Raw genomic sequence first — 10,629 nt, forward strand, 5'->3', positions numbered from 1 at the left:
AAAGCCCACAGATGATTTATAATCCAAACAAGTCTTAACTTTTAAACCCGATTTCCAGAGTTAGAGGAGACAACGGGGATCGTGGCAGACAAGGACGAAAGACACGGAGGAGAGCCCCTCTATGGAGACCTGCCCAGTGATAACACCTAACGGAAGGCCACATCCTGCCAGGTCAGCGGTGTCTGTATAACCCACGGTGTTTATACGAGCTCAGCCGGAAGGAGTCACCGGCTCCTCCCGTCGGGCCGGGCCGGACCGGACCGAGGGCGGAGCGGAGCGGTGCGGTGCCCTGTAGAGGAGGTGGCTTTCGGCGAGGTGGGTCTGGAGGTGTCCTGGGGGTCGTCTGACCCTGCTGTCCCGGGGGTGGCTCGGTGGGTGACTGTCGTGTGCGGGGGTAGGTGACGTGCAGCTGTCGAGGGAAGAAAGGGGTTGGAGCTCGGTTCTCTCCCTTCTGCGCTGTTACGAGGGATGTGTTGGACCACAGCCGGATTCTGGAAGAAGGAGGGAGACGTGAAGATGTCACTGAGACGTGGTGGTTCCAGTCTTGCCCTGGGATGATGCTGGCTGCAATAGGCAGCTCTTTGTGTTGAAAGCAAGGCAGTTATCTCTGACCACTAATAACACCCTGCCCACTTCTTCTGAACTTTGCTTGCCTGGCTTTGCTTTTAACAGAAATGACTGAAGCACCACCTAAAGAAAGATGGTAGTATTTTGTATCTCTTTCTTTTCTAAAGAGGTCAATGACACCTGGAAAGAAGTTAGAGGGACTTGTAGCTGCTACAGTCACCCCGATGACTCCTGATGGGTGAGTATGAGCCTGTACCACCACAGGCATGTGGCATGTTGTCAGTCACACAGCTTGCTTAAAGCCCTGCCTCCCTCCTTTCTCATTTGGAACACATCAATTTTGGGTTTGCTATTAAATCAGATGTCTGATGGGATGGGGAAATGACTATGCTGGTGACGCTAGAACTAGAGTGGGTCTCCTTTGCCTCTGCCTCTTCTTGCTCAGCAAGTACTGTAGGTCTGGGTTTAGAGAGTTTGGATCAGTCTTCATAAATCTTTCTGCTGCTTTTGTAGATGCAAACTGAATCCTGATAAAGGTAACTACAAGGAGTGCCGCACAGTTTTCCCATTTTTTTTAAGGCACAGTCTTACTTGGAAAGAGCTCTCAAGAGTTAGAAAATAGCTGTCAAAATCTGATGAACTGTTAGGCTTCTCTGTATCCTAGCTAACTCCTGCATGGAATTTATGGGTAGAATTAGTCTAAACCAGAAAATATTGCAAGGACTGCACAGTTCTGAAAATAACATCGTCAGAAGTTGAAATTCAGCCTTCCTCAAAGCAGTGGTGATAAACTTGTGTCCTCCCTACAGCATTTTGGTGTTGCAAGACAGAGTTGTTTGGAGTCAGGACCCTGAACTTCTTGGATCAGGGTTGTGTCAAGATCTGGATGTGTTTCTGAGGGAGACAGCGGAGATTTGTCCTGTGACAGTGATCTTTACAGCACTCTTGAAAAGTGCTGTAAAACGTGGTACTCTTTCAGTCAGGGAACTTATTTGTATTGCAGTCACTGTTCCATTTTTTGAAAACCCTTAAAAACCATTTAAAAAAAAACCCTTATTTTCAGTTTCATTTTTTATTACTACTCAAATTCAATGAAACAGGGTATTTGGAGAGTGATGTGGGCCTGTTGCTTGGAATGCATGGCCCTTGTAGTAAATGTTCTGTGAAAGCTACTATGAAATTTTGGGTGATATATGAACCCATTCAAGGTCCTAATATTGACTTACAGAGTCTACGAGTGGGTCTGTCTGCATTCTTAACAAATTAACACAATGGTGAAATATTATTATACTATTATAGTATCATACACTGATAAGCAAAATAAGTTTGTCCTGCAGAGAAGTAAAACTTAGAATTCCGTTTCCCCTGTTTGTCAGGGCAGTCTGCTGCTTTCCTCATCCTTTAATTAGATACAGAGGTCAAAGTCACATCCAGGAGATGCCATTCCACAGTCTGTGTCTTGGAGTTACAAGTACAGTTTAACTATTTAGCAGCCCTTGCACAAATATCTTTGTGCTCTCTAGAGGACTCCTGTTTCCCTCAACTGTAAAAAAGGTTTGAATGCCTCTTGTTCTTTCATATCTCCCTGAAAAAGCCCCTTAATGTGATGAGCCTGCAGTAATTACCACTTGAGAGAAAAGATTGTCAAACATATACTGAGGATATCAGACTTTGGGGTAATCTGTGTGTGTACAAATGCAAAGTTTAAAAAATACATGGTTCTGCTTAATCTCTGGGGATTTAGAGTTGCTGAGGCTGATAAGATTGCTGTGGTTCATTTAATTTCATTTAATTTCATTATTTCATTTAATTTCATTATTTCATTTAATTTCATTATTTCATTTAATTTCATTATTTCATTTAATTTCATTATTTCATTTCATTTCATTATTTCATGTCATTTCATTATTTCATTTCATTTCAGACAAATTAACCTTTCAGTGATATGTCAATATGTGGATTACTTGGTAAGCAAGCAGAATGTGAAGAATGTTTTTGGTAAGTGTTTTTTTGACAGAATCTCTGTTACACCCCTTTGGCTTGCATGGCAACCCTATGAGAACTTCCCTGATAAGAGGGGTTGCAGGAGGAACTATGGATGTGGGACCATCCTAGACATTTATATTCACTCAGTGGCAAGAGAGTAAGTGATATTTAGGGCATCTGCTTTTGCCTACACCCCATTTCTCTGTGGGATAAAATAAGCATTGCCTTTATACAGTGACATGTCCAGAGATTAAAGGATAATGCTATCTGGGCAGAGAAGACTCAACAGAATGATTCTCCCCTTTGCTTGGGCAAGATGCAATTACCTTCTTGAAAAACAGTTCAGGAGTCCAGGGAATTCAATGGGTTTAGCCAAGCCAAAAAGGCTTCTTTAGGAGTGCTGTGGTGATACCAAGGGTTTCCCTGGTCCCATCTCTCTGCTCAGCCTCTGTCTCAAGGACTGCTGCAGGGGCAGCAGGGATCTCTGAGTGGAGAATGCAGCATCTGCTAAACCATGTTTGTTCACAGCCTGGTGTAGTGAAATAAGCTCAAGTCAGTGACAAAGCTTTGGTTCAAAACTTAAGTAGAAAGAGTGCCAAGACAAAAATGGAGCCTGGCAGTGACTCCAGCTATCCCAATTTAATCTGCTTGTGACTGAGCATACTGACAGGTAATTGCTTTCCAGGGGTGCTTCAGCCTAGGTAGGACGCGTGGTTCTGCTCATGACAGGGATACCAAATGTCAGCAGGCAGTTTTCTTGGGGTGGAGGACAGGCACTCACTCTGCCTGGGCAGCTGGGCACCCCTGTTTGCTCTTGTCATAGTCTGACTCACTGCTGGGAGGAGGGAGGATCTGCTGGGGGGGCAGTTTCCCAGGTTCAGCAGCTAATTCTACCTCTTCTCTCCTAGTGCTGCTGATCCTGAAACATCCACGTTTCCAACACACCAGGATTTAGTGGTGTTATCACTGCAATCCCCATTTAGATGCTGGTGTAGACTATCTTAAAATGAGTGGCAGAAAAAATATAATTTATTTTTAATATCATCAAAAGTGTTAGCACTTGTCTTCAGTAAAACCAAAGCATGTAGGCCAGGCCTCAGGAAGTGTGGTGTGGTGTGTTTGTCGTGTTTGTTGTGTTTGTCATGTTTTGTGTTGTGTTGTGTTGTGTTAAAACAGTGAATGGAACAACGGGAGAAGGGCTGTCCCTTAATGTCCAGGAGCGGAAGCAGTTGGCAGAAGAATGGTTGTGCCAAGGAAAAGACAAGTGAGTAGCTTAGAGGGAATAGGAAATTCCATGTTATGATATAGCCGTGTCTGACTGATTGGAACACCACATCTGCTGCTATTTATGCCCTCTGAGCATTTCTGAACCTTTTAATATATTAAATGATTTGATCTGGGGGAAGCTGAAGTATAAATTGGTGCTTCCCTAAAGGTGTAAAGTCAGTGGCAGAAGAAAGAATTCAGTCTGGATCTGCAGCTGTGTATCTACTTGCAGACCCATTCCCCGTATCTCATATCTATCAGTCTTGTATCATTCACCACTGCTACCTCCTCAGCTGCTACATCAGAGGATGATGGCATTTTGGGTGAGAAGAATGGCAAGCAGAAATAAACTGGGGTGAAGGCTCACAGTCTGTGTGTATATAAAGGAGAAATGCAGAAGTGGGACTGGAGGACTGGCACCTGGGAGACTGCCTTGGCAGGGGCAGAGAAGGAGTCAAAATGCTGCTGTGAGATTGAACCCTTTAGGTAGCTCAGCAGAGCAAAGATATGCTTTGGTATCCTTTCCCAGCTTCCCCTTAAATCCTTAATGCCTTAATTTTAACTTCCTAATGCAATGTGAAGATTTGTCCCTCCTGACAGTTTTGCAAATATGACAGCACGTGTGTCACACTTGATTTATATTTGCAAATCTGTTCTCTTTTTTTCCACCACCAGTTGCTTGCCACTGTCAGCATTTTCCTTCAGTGTCTGCTTGTCAGGTTGGTGCAGGTTCAGATCCCTTTTAGGTTTGATCTAGTCCAGCCAAGGTCTTGTGCTGTAGCTCCTGGTCTGAAGTGAGTAATTCTGGCAGACTGGTATTTTTCACCATCACTGAAACCTCCTCAAACCTTCTGAATTTGTTCTTGAGCAGATTGGATCATGTGATCATTCACGTGGGAGCATTAAGTCTGGCAGAGTCCCAAGAGCTGGTGTGTATAGAATATGTTTTCCTTTTCACCCTGTAAGTAGTACCTATAGAACACGTGTACATTCAGGTACCTTCCACTCAATTTATAGGCAAGGCATGCAGCAGCTGTAGGTGCTACTGGTATTGCTGTGTTGGCCCCTTTCTTCTTCAAACCCACAAACAAAGGTGAGTAGACATGGTTACTGGTGCTCTTTTAAATTTCCTTCTAAACCTTTATTATGGATGGATAAAGGATTACTACTTTTTTTTTTTTTTTTTTTTTTTTTTTTTGACAAATATGCTGGTGATAATGTTTGCACACCTGTCATGCCTGGTGGCATGCAAAAGCAAAACCTAGAAGAAGCATTTTTTTAAAGGTCATAGATATCGAAGTTCTCTCAGTAAGAAATGCAAAGGATGTCTTTGGGGTGTGTTTGTTAGCCTCTTGTGAAAGGAGGTTTCTTATGTAAAGAGTAGTTAACTTGTCTGTCTGCTGAACAGGTTGTGTGGAGTTCATGCTGGTTCTGAGCCACAGTAGGAAGCAGTTGGTTCCATGCTGACCCTTGCATTGATTAAATTGATAAACTGCTGATACACCAGCATGCTTCATGTTACTGAGGTGATAAAAAAAAAATTGTCTTAAAACCTGTTCATCATCTCCCTTGAGCAGTACCTGGGGGAGAAGAATGTGAACTTTGTCCTCTGTGCCAACACCCTGCAAGTGATCCTGGTGAGACCACTTTGGCAAACAGGTCCTGCAGTTTTCATATGAGAGCATACAGGAGTTTCATGTGTTGAGTGTGAGTTACTCAGATGGGTTTGGTTTAAAATAAATACTGTCTTTGCCTTCCCTAAGGTCTTCCACTCAGTTTTGTTACATTTAAGGTTTTAAAATTATTTGCTGCCTATGGTATAAAAGCTGTAGAAAGCACAAACCCATTGCTGCTGTGAATCTGAACTATGACTGCAGATAGTTTCCTTCTCTTATGCTGGTGCTTGCTTGTTTTCTTCCAGATGAGCTGATTGCTTTTTTACAGAAGGTTGCATCTGAAGCCCCTGCAGTTCCATTTTATTACTATCACATTCCTCCTCTGACAGCTGTGAAGAGTAAGTACTGCTTAGGCAGCTCTTCCCAAGCCTGTAGCAACCTGAGTCACCCCAGCAGCTGGTGCAATTGGTCTGCCAGCCTCTGTACCCATCACACATGGAGCTGTAGGGGGAAGGTTCCATTCCAAAAGTGAGGGGTGAATCCAAGACTGGAAGAAAAATTTAATTCCTCTTCATTTGCAAAAAAATCATGGTTTAAGAGTACTGACAACTAGGATGGAAGAGGTGATGCTGACCATGGCTTTGCAATCAATGTGGACTGCAACTGGTAATTGCCTTGGATAACCAAAGTTGAATCCTGAGTTCTTGGAGTAAGACTGTGTGGTCATATTTGTTAGTAAACTATGTGTGAACCCACAGTGCTTCTCAAATCCTATTATTTAGCAAAGGAATGAGGAATAGAATACAGATCTTCAGTTACCTGCTTGAGATAGCAGGTTATATGGTGTTTCTGGATGTAATTTATTTAAAATACATTGTTACCAGTTCATTCCTCAACTTGAATTTATCCAGGGTTTTTCCCTTTTGAACTGCTAAAAGGAATGATTCAAAGAGGATAGAAAGATGTCTTTTGTATGACTGGGAAATAATCACACTGAAGCTGTCTTACTGTTTTTTTCAGAGCTGTATAGTTTCCTCAGCTTAGGCCAAAAGTGAACAATTTGTAAAACAGTAAGAATCTTGGGGACAAGACAGGGAAAATCTTTCAGAACTGGGGTGTGTTTCTTCATGAGATTGCTGTTCTGCACAGTTCGTGTTGAAGAGTTGCTGGATGGAATAACAGAGCAGATCCCCACCTTCAGGGGTGTGAAGTTCAGTGACACGGACCTCCTAGACCTTGCACAGTGTATAAACAAGAATGAGAGAGAACAGTTTACATTTCTTTATGGGGTGGATGAGGTAAGGGGGTCCTCTTAAAATTTTTTCTTATGTGGCATTCTCTTGCTTCAGCCTTGGGGGAAAAAGTAACCCTGGACATTCAGGGGAGTTTTGCTGCTGCTCCCTCCCACCACCACCACCCCCTTTTTTTTTTTTTTTTTTTTTTTTTTTTAGTTTTATTTTTTATGTGAAGTAAAAATGTTTGGGTTTTTTTTCCTTCTCCAAACTAGCAACTGTTGAGTGCACTGGCCATAGGGGCAGATGGAGCAGTTGGAAGGTCAGTATAGCTTGGACTCCTTCCCTTTGACAGGACAAATTGCACACAGATTGTCTGAATCTCTGTCAGAATAATGGCATTCTTATAATACCAACACCAGAAGCCTGTGGCTCTGTCTTTTGTTTCAGTGGCTCTAAGCTCCCACTTTATCTTTACCAATTCTGGTTTTGGTTTGGGTTTTTTTGACAGCACATACAACTATTTGGGCCAAAAAAACAATCTGATGTTGCAAGCCTTTGCAAAGCCAGACCTTGCATTAGCACGGAAGTATCAGGTACAATATCTTTACTATCCCCACTAGGAGCAGCCTGCTTTCTCCTCTACCTTTACTGGGGCTGTTTTCTACCTGGCTTTGTCATCCATAACTAAGGAAGCTTTAGTAAAGCAAATTTGTTTCAGCTCCCCTGCTTATTATTCCTCTCTCCTCACCTTTTTGCCCAGTTCTTACTGTTAAACAAGACCTGCCTTGCTTATCCTTCAACTCTCTAATCTCAACCACCCAAAGTGAGCAACAGCCTTGCTTTTTTCCTTTAACTTTCCTTTAACAGAGCCCATGACTGCCCAAGCCCCCATTAATATTCCAGGGATACTTTATATGATACAGGGCAGAAGGCTTTCCCAAAGCACCTCTGCCTTGATCCTTCTTGGTCCTGGACAGCTTGAAGACTTCTGAGGAATTCTGAGCAATCAGTATTCAGTCTATACCCAGTGTTTTTAGGGGATGTTTGGGACATGTTTTGCTTTAGAACAGAACTGACTGCAGGATGAAAGTCTTAAGAGACATCTGTAGGAGTATCTGCTCTGGGAGATCTTTTCACCAGGCAGTGGATACTCAAATGTATGAACCTTTAGAGCCAATATGAGACCAGTGTTCTCAGACTGCTTGAACACGAACAACAGACTGAGAGGGAGTTGATGGTTTCCTTAGGTCTCTCTCTCCTTCCCCTATTCCAAGGCATTCAGTTTGTATTTCCCATAGGCAGGTGACCAAGGGCTTTTCTCAATGCAACAATTGTATACAATGTAAATGCCACAATAACTTTGGATGCTTTTATGCCTTAAACTCTGAAGGAGCTAATAAACTCCTGTCTGTCTTTTCTAGTTTCTCACTGGGGAATTTCTCAACTTTGTCACCAAACTAGGTAAGTGCTACAGTGTGCACATCCCGTGTTACATCTAAAAATGCAAAGTTGGTGCTTCAGAAACTCCCGCATTGCCCAGAACTTCCTTCGTGAAAGATTCTGCAGTGAGAAAATGTTGTGTCTGCTGGATCCTGAATTAGTAGCAGCTGGAAGCTCAACAACTGGACTTGACCAAATAATCCCTGACAGATTCCACTCTCACTTCCCTCCTTTCCTGAAATCTCACAGCTTTCAAGCTGTGAGTCTGATTTATCCTCTTAGCCTGAGTCTTTCTGTGGATTTTTTTGGGTTTTTTTTTTTTTGTTCTGTCTCCAAAAGCTCCTTTCTCATTTTATTTCTAGAGTAATTTTTGTGAAATGGTAGGAAAACAGTTCTAATACTCACCCCTCCTGCCTTCCAGTAATTCCTGTTCAAGGCTGTTCAAGGCCAGAGCATTTTAAAATTTTATGATTTTTAGAACAAGACTGAGTTTTAATATTAAGAAAGCAATTAAAACCAACCAGGTCAGAGTAATGTAGGGAGACTGAATCAGATATTTAATGTTTTCCACCTAACGAACTGTTCGCTGTGGTTTTGCTGTACATATGGAAGCCCCAATGAATATAACTTTTATGGCTTGATTGTGTTTCTTGGTTTAAAAGTCAGAGGAAATACATCATTATTTAGCCTGTTAAGAGGCTAAATTTCCAGAGGTACATAAGGATACTTGAGCTATGGACAGAGAGGCCTTCTGAAGTTTCCTATGATGGTTTAAACTTGTAGCCAATGTCATTGTTGCATACCAGCAGGATGTTACTACTCCCAGGGCTTTATTTTATATGTTTATTTATATTTTATAGCTGTAGGGGACAGCTACAAGGCTGCAACAATCAGGTTGCTGGGATGCCAGGAACTCGGTGCTGCTGCTTTTAGGGACCCCTCTATAGGGATTGCTCTATGAAAAATTATCTGTAAATGACCTGATTTTGCTTATTCCACCCAGGTTTTGGTGTAGCACAGACTAAAGCTGTGATGACTTTTGTTTCTGGCATTCCTATGGGACCTCCAAGGCTTCCACTTGTAGATGCCTCTGAGGAGTTCATCATCAAGGCCAAAGCAAAACTGGAGAGCATCGTGTGGCCTGACAGTGACTGATGTTCACTTCAGTGGTGAACTGGAAGTGGGGTCTCCTTTTCTGGGACTCATTGTCACCTGGCACATGCCACACGTGATGAGCTGGGATTTTATTCAGGGAAATGTGCCTGGGCCCCTTCCTGTTAGGGCTGGCCTTGTTGGCACACAGATGGTCACCTTTTTGTGTCACTTCACTCAGCTTCCCTGGAGCACTGCACATCCCAGGAATAGCTGTTATGTCTTAGTAAAGAAATTTTTGTCAGTGGAAGGATACTGACTCCTTTTCTCTAGAAATGAGGAAGATCTGTCTCTCCCCTCCCTCCAGTTAGATCATGTTTTGTCCTCTCTCTCCATAAGTATCTCCAGCACTACAGGATGTTTCCAAACACTATGACACTGTTAATTGCTCAAATGGGTATTTTACTGTTTGTCACAATGTCACTGGGACACTGACCATGTATGCAAAATCCAGTTTTTTATCTCATTGTCTTTGTGCACCTCCACTTAATGCAAAATTTCAAAAAAAAATTTTGCAACAGAAGGCTTTTGGTTCTTTAATTAATAGATATTTCTCCATCTTTTTCTTTGCAACAAAACCAGAGACAGGATTGAGCTGTACATTTCTACACTGTCTTACATGTTAGAAATCACCTGCTGTCAGGTACACCCTGGACTTACCTCTCTCCACCAGCTGGAGCTCCTTCTGTTTGGTCATGTGTGTAGCTGGCAAACATGAGGTCCCTGCCCTCTATGCTAGGCTTGATATTACTCTTGCATCCAAGATGATCATCCAGAATGTTTGGAAGGAGGCAAAGGGCATTGCCCATTATGGCTGAATTGTATGGTCTGGAGGAGCTGCCTTTGATTTAATGCCTTTGATTAAATAGACTGATGACACTGTTGCTATCACCTGAATCTCTTGAGGGGTCTTAGGAATTGCAGCTGGGTTTGCTCTGAGGTTTTGCCTTTTCAGTTCTGGTCATCTACTAACCCATAAGAACTGTTTTATTAAAGACTGGAGGACATGGCCCTGGTGCTGCCTGGTGACTGGGCTGGCACTTGTACATGAGGATAAGTTGGGATCTTCCTTGACATTTCCATACCTTTCCTAGAAGAGCAGAAACAACTTGTCCAAGTGTCTAAAAAAAAATGTTCTGGGCAAAACCCACTTGTTAAATATCTGATGAATTGTCTTCCAGAAGTTGCCATGAGCATTCCTTCCCTGGCATCAGGATTAGAGAGAGCTGTCCCAGTTAACTTTGCTGCTGAGGTGGGCAGTGCTATTCCAGCGTGATAGCTGGAAGGGAGGGAAGAAACAAGCATCAAGTACCCTTAAATTATGTGCTAATCACTTGGGAAAGGTCCCTCAGCACCACTTCCCACCA

At 42.8% G+C, this 10,629-nt stretch overlaps 1 protein-coding gene across 5 annotated transcripts; it reads left to right on the top strand.

Annotated features, from left to right (window-relative positions):
- Window positions 1–210: 210 nt before the first annotated feature.
- Window positions 211–9,512, top strand: NPL (N-acetylneuraminate pyruvate lyase). Of its 5 annotated transcripts, none has more exons than XM_071751201.1 (12): window positions 211–315; window positions 735–805; window positions 2,492–2,565; window positions 3,730–3,817; window positions 4,691–4,748; window positions 4,837–4,912; window positions 5,741–5,833; window positions 6,585–6,733; window positions 6,943–6,989; window positions 7,179–7,263; window positions 8,092–8,131; window positions 9,114–9,512. In XM_071751201.1, the coding sequence occupies exons 2-12, from the start codon at window positions 741–743 to the stop codon at window positions 9,263–9,265; spliced, it is 927 nt and encodes a 308-aa protein (XP_071607302.1). In that variant the 5' UTR covers window positions 211–315; window positions 735–740; the 3' UTR covers window positions 9,266–9,512. The 5 variants fall into 5 exon arrangements, with proteins under 5 accessions (XP_071607302.1, XP_071607304.1, XP_071607306.1 ...); XM_071751203.1 differs by having other exon boundaries at window positions 298–315; window positions 2,492–2,534; XM_071751202.1 differs by lacking the exon at window positions 211–315 and having other exon boundaries at window positions 718–805; window positions 2,492–2,534.
- Window positions 9,513–10,629: the final 1,117 nt, after the last annotated feature.

The sequence above is a fragment of the Heliangelus exortis genome, chromosome 8, assembly GCF_036169615.1.
Source record: "Heliangelus exortis chromosome 8, bHelExo1.hap1, whole genome shotgun sequence".
NCBI lineage: Eukaryota > Metazoa > Chordata > Aves > Apodiformes > Trochilidae > Heliangelus > Heliangelus exortis.